Source organism: Astatotilapia calliptera, chromosome 3, assembly GCF_900246225.1.
Source record: "Astatotilapia calliptera chromosome 3, fAstCal1.2, whole genome shotgun sequence".
Classification (NCBI taxonomy): Eukaryota; Metazoa; Chordata; class Actinopteri; order Cichliformes; family Cichlidae; genus Astatotilapia; species Astatotilapia calliptera.
Genome location: NC_039304.1, coordinates 22,984,940 through 22,990,837, shown reverse-complemented (window position 1 = coordinate 22,990,837; position 5,898 = coordinate 22,984,940). Strand labels below are relative to the sequence as shown.

General features: G+C 38.2%; 1 protein-coding gene across 2 annotated transcripts; it reads left to right on the top strand.

Annotated features, from left to right (window-relative positions):
* The first annotated feature begins 405 nt into the window (after nucleotides 1-405).
* LOC113018973 (low affinity immunoglobulin gamma Fc region receptor II-like) lies at nucleotides 406-5,672 on the top strand. 2 transcript variants are annotated; one of them, XM_026162427.1, is made up of 10 exons: nucleotides 406-521; nucleotides 773-808; nucleotides 1,139-1,441; nucleotides 1,580-1,849; nucleotides 3,616-3,858; nucleotides 4,051-4,159; nucleotides 4,358-4,449; nucleotides 4,625-4,687; nucleotides 4,819-4,888; nucleotides 5,058-5,672. In XM_026162427.1, exons 1-10 carry the CDS (start codon nucleotides 407-409, stop codon nucleotides 5,062-5,064), a joined length of 1,308 nt encoding a protein of 435 aa, XP_026018212.1. In that variant the 5' UTR covers nucleotide 406; the 3' UTR covers nucleotides 5,065-5,672. The 2 variants fall into 2 exon arrangements, with proteins under 2 accessions (XP_026018212.1, XP_026018214.1); XM_026162429.1 differs by having other exon boundaries at nucleotides 4,819-4,912; nucleotides 5,028-5,672.
* Nucleotides 5,673-5,898: the final 226 nt, after the last annotated feature.

Below are 5,898 nucleotides of genomic sequence, written 5' to 3'. Positions count from 1 at the left end.
AGACAATGTCCTGAAAATGTCATTAGTTTAATTGCAGAAAACATTAGTTTAACCCTTTAAAGTTATTCTCATGACTTATTCTAATAACAGCCACAATAATTATCAAGCCAAAAATGACACATGAAATAAAATGTAAACCCTCATGCAGCTGTCAAGTCACTATTCATGAGTTACTATTTATCATTATTGTGTTGACAGGGGACATGTTCAAAACTGAAGTATTTGTGGTTCCTCATAACGAAGTGGGAATTTCAATATAACTGCAGTTGTGAGAGCTTTATTTAAAACAGGAAAGGGAGGAGAGATGGTGTGGTCTGAGAAAAGGACTCCGCAGAAAGCAAGTGTGCTCACGCTGATAAGAGATATAGCTTCCTTTCACCCACACTTCTCTTTTTATCTTGTTCATATGCATCAGAGCATCAAAGTGGAAACATTTCTCACAAGTACAGAGACATTTTCACCATTTTCAGTATTAAATATCAGGATGGGACATGCTTTGTTCTGTGCATCTGGGTTGGTTTGTAAGTATACTGAATATTTACATTATGCAATGTCTATTTTTATATTAGTTTCTTTCAGAGCGTAGAGAGTATGGTATTTTTATCCACTTCACTTTGGTCACCTTTTAGTTAATGCAGGGTAGCTGGCGCAGGTGTAACTTAACTTAGTAGTGACATTGTTAATTACACACAATACTGTCATCAGTAAACCACCAGGAAGTTTTAAATGCAAGGTTAATTTTAAGTTTTATAAGTATTAACTTCTATTTCAGTGCTGAACACACTTCTGTCTTGCGGACAAACTGAAGGTGATTGAATGCTTTTTCTTTTGTTTCTGTTGCATCACTTCAGATAGATATATATCACATAAATACCATCAACCATATTTTATTTGCAGAATTACTGCCAGTTTAGGCAGTAATTCTGCATCTTATTTCTTTAACACAAACACTACTTACGCGTGCTGTGATTACTCATCTTTGCTACTTGAGCAGTTTCTTTGACAATGTATTACGACAAGGAACACAAAACTAATATAGTTACTAAAGATTGTGTAAGAAAATGACAAAAATATCTTGAAGAACTGCTGAGTATTGTTTGCTTTACTTACGTGGACATGCATGTGTTCATTCTGAAAGATAAACCCAAACCTGATCTCAGTGTGTCTTCATCATGGCTGAGTCCTGGGGCATCAGTGACTCTACACTGCAGTGTTAGAAGTCACTCTGCAGAATGGAGGTTCTACTGGTATCAGGCTTTTTTCAAAAATTCAAGCAAGGCCTACTACTTTGAGCTGCTACCAGGTGGTAAAAATGGAACTGCACAAAATTCCTACATTGTTCATGGACAGAAACAGACGGCAGGATATGCATGTAGAGCTGGAAGACAACAGCCAGAGCATTTCACTTCGGACAGCAAACCTGTATTTGTTTGGTCTGCAGGTAAGTGTGAATGTAATATCACTGCCATGATGCATAACAATACAGCTTCTGTTAATACAGTTACTTCAAGAAACATTTAGATTCCTAATTTCATAATATCTCAGTGGCTGTTTTGATCCCACATTACATGTTTCTAAGATTCTAGTTCAGCAACTGCAACTGTCAAAGTGACTCCTGACAGAGTGCAGCACTTCTCTGAAGAGTCTGTCTCACTGCGCTGTGAGGGGAAACCTTCTGAGTGGAGAGTGATGAGGCTGAGTGAAGCAGGCTACCTTGCAAACTGTTCTGTCTGGGGAACAATGAGTGGATCCACCTGCACGATCAAAAATGCTACAACCAAACCAGCCGTGTACTGGTGTGAGTCTAAACTGGGTGGCTTCAGCAATGCTGTCAACAACACGGTGCAAAGTACGTATTTTTACATCCTTTTTTTCTTTTTTTCTTTTTTGTTTGTTTGTTTGTTTTCCTGTATGACTCTGCAGGTTCTACCCACATTGTGTCACAGTAAGCATCCTTTCAGTCAATAAGATTATATTTTTGAAAGTGTTAGAGTTATGTTTCTGTAAATATAAAAATGCAACATACTCATTCCTCACCTTTATCTTATTATTTTTTTATTCAATTTGTCATTAATGTGAAAACATTACCACAGGCCCCAATCTTTCTGCCTGAGTTTTGAATTTTTGTATTTACCTTTTATGTTTAACTGTTCTGAGTTTTTGAGTTTTGAATTTTATTTATTTCTGGTTTGGTTCTTTATGGATATCTGCTCAGTTTTGTCTTTAGACTTTTGCAAATTTCATTGGTTTCAATTCTCCTTGCCTCCCTGTATTAAATCTGTTATTAAATCTCTGTCCCTGTCAATCGGCCGAGGTTAACCCAAAACCTTTCCAAGCTCTTTTGATTCCTGTCTTAGGTGCTTCTTTGTTTAGTCACTTCCTGTTTTATTTTAGTAGTCTCCTGTTCCTGTCATGGTCCTGTGTCTCCAACACAGTATTTTAAGTTTTCTGTAGTATTTGGTTTCTTGTGTTTAAGTGTTGTTTTTTTTTAATTTCTTTGCAATATTAGTACATTGTTATGGTCTCTGTTAGCCACTTCCTGTTCTGCTCTGACAGTCCCTCTTTTCATGTGATGTGATGTTCAATTTACTTCCTCTGTCTTGTCAGTTACATTCAGCAGTGTCAAATCGTCAACAGATTCGACACTGTAGTTAATGCTCACCTTTCTACTCACTTAGCTGTAGTCAGCCTGCAACCCACAGCCATGCAACACTCTCCCGTCTCCTCACTGCACCATAATCTAGTATGAAAGAACAGACACCTCTCCCCCACCTTTCACTTTCACTCACAACCAGGTTCAGAGACAAATAGTAAGACTCCACTTGGGGAAGTCTACTGGACAGATGGGGCGAGTCCCTGCCTCATCAAGGGCTGTGCCTCCATCATCGACCAGCTCCGATCTATAGACAGGCCACATTAGGAACCTCTTCACTTATCTTAGTAGCTCCACTTCAGACATCAGCAGATGTCATCATCTAACTTCTCAATTGTGTTTATGCCGATCTGGACCAGCCAGCAAGCACTGTGAGGGTCACACTTTTTGACTTTTACAGTGCATTCAATACCATCAGGCCAGCCCTCCTGGGTGATAAGCTGACAGTAATGCAGATGGATGCTTCTCTTGTGTCCTGGTACCTTTACACCACAGACTTCAGCCACTGCACTGAGACCTGCCATCTTCAGATGATTTCTGATAACTCTGCGAAGGGTGAATTCATCGGTGGGGATGATGAGACAGAGTATCCGGCTGTGGTTCACTCTTTGTCTCGTGGTGGGAGCAGAATAATCTGCAGCTCAATGTGACAAAAACCAAGGAAGTGACTGTGGACTTTAGGAGGACCAGGAAACCAGTAAACCCTGTTTTATGCAGGGGGTCGACAGTGTAGACAGTGTGGAGAACAATAAATACCTCGGAGTACACACTGACAATAAACTGGACTGGGTTAAAAGCACAACTCCACTCTACAGGATGGACCAGAGCTCTCTCTATTTTGTGAGGCAACTGAGGTCTTTTAACATCTGTCAGACAATGCTCTGAATTTTCTACAAGTCTTTTGTAACCAGGGCCGTCCTCTAGTACGTATTCTGATATGACATTGTCTGACTGTTTTACAGAAAGCAATATAATACTTGTGAGCCCGGTCCACCCAGTTACTGAGGGAGAAGCTGTTACGCTCCACTGCAAACTGAGGAACAAAACTTTAAAATCCTCTGTGCTTTTCTTTCGAAATGATAACCTCATCAGCAATGACACCAGAGGGAGGCTGAATATCCCTGCAGTGTCAAAATCAGATGAAGGCTTTTACAAGTGTCAATATTCAGAAAAACAGTCACCACAGAGCTGGATGTCAGTAAAGGGTAAGTTTGTTTAAAACTCTTCTTCAGCCCTTCTTTTTGCAAATACTCCCTGCAACAACACTTTTGGTGTTTTTATGTGAATATGGATCATTTTAAATCACATTAATGTACTAATAGTAGTGAGTATTCATACTTTGTGAAAACAACTGAACATAAAACTTAAAAATAAAATGTATTTGTTTTTTATTGTAGCGGTATCCAGGCCTTTAAAGTCTTCATTTACTGCGCAGATGATTATTGGATTTGTTTGTGGGATTTTACTGATTGCTATCCTACTCGTGATTTATCTGAAAGTCAAAGGGTGAGGCCTTTTCAATTGATTAAAATCTGATTCTGCCTTCAGTTTCTAATGCAAAATAATATATTTTCCTTATAAAAGTTATTGAGTAATCATCTTAAAGAGCATACATGTTTATTAGTTATCAATTATTTCTATTCACTTTTTTTTTTCAATATTCTTAACATTATTTTCTTTCAATTATTTTACTACATTTTACAGAACACAGTGCAAACAAACCCATGTTGATTCTGCAGTTTCTGAGGTTAGCCAGAATGCATGTCAGCTTGAAGCGCTCTACTCTGAAGTCCATGGTCAGTTTTGATTAACTAACCCAAATCTTCAAAAGTTTTTAAAAGTTACTGACAAAAAACCTTTATGATGTACCTTTTTTAAATGTACGGACATATTTTTAAAATTAGATTCCACTTTTGCAGCATTTCAGTTTCTGAAATATCATTAAACTGTCTGTTTTCTGTCATCTTTTAGATGATAATCTGCTGTATGCCCTGGTAATGCACAAAAACAAAGGTGAAACCCAGAACAATGCAGGTATTTTAAACTAGCATTCAATTCAATTTCAGTTTTCTGTTCATGTTAGTTAAACTTGATTGATTGTTTTTGTAATTTATGTAACATCTAACACACATAATCTGGACCTTAACTGGTTTCTCCATTTACAGGTAGACCATCACAGGCAGCAGCGGATGGCGCTATCTATTCTGAAGTCAGACTACAGGAAAACAGCTCTTGGTAATATAGGCACATATTAAGTCTGTTGTCTGTGTGTGTGTGTGTGTGTGTGTGTGTGTGTCTGTAGGTGTGTGTGTGTGCGTGCGTGTGTGTGTGTGTGTGTGTGTGTGTGTGTGTGTGTTTCATCTATGTACAATATACATCATCTGTATATATATTTTCATCCAAGTTCATAGAAAGAAGCTTCAGCTTTACAGCAAGAATTTCCTGAGTTTGAATCGACCTAGTTGGACCTTTCTGTGTGCAGCTTCCATTTTATTTGTGCCTGTGTGGGTTCTCTCAGAGTACTCTGCTTCCTCCTACAGTCCAAAGACATGCATGTTAGGTTAACTGTGTTTGTGAATGTCCAAAGTCATCTGACTGTGTTAGCCAAAATGTTCAGGGTGTATCCCACCTTTTTCCCTGTGACAGCTGGGAGAGGGTCCAGGAAGATTTTCTCTGTAATTGAACATATTTTGCATCTGTAGCCCTTACAGTTGTCTGGATTGATGTTAAAGCTGCTTCTTTCATTTTTTTTTTATACTTTTGCACTTTTCCACTTGAATTCTGCTTGTCCTTCAGTCTTGTCCACACTTCCACTTAAAATCTAAAGGTGAGAGGTCTTTCTCTGAGTCTCCCCTCTTTTGTAAAGTCCCCCTCCTGTTTGGAAATTGTTTAATCAATCTTGAAGACCTAGCTATTTTCACAGGCTTTTGGGTCCCTTTGAAACCGGCTATGGGTCTGTTCTGTCTTAGTTTATCTTGGTTCTTTATGTTATTTGTGCACGTATGTGTATATGTATATATGTACACATGCACACGTGAGTATCTGTGTGTATATACTGTACATGTTCCCTTTCAGCACATGATGCAATAAATAGTAACTCAGGAATGGTGAATGGTGATATGACTGCTACAGGAGACTTTACATTTCATTTCATGTGTCGTTTTTGGCTTGATAGCTATTGTGGTGGTTATTAAAGAAGTCATTACCATGATTTTAAATGTTTTCTGCAATTTAAAATAACTACA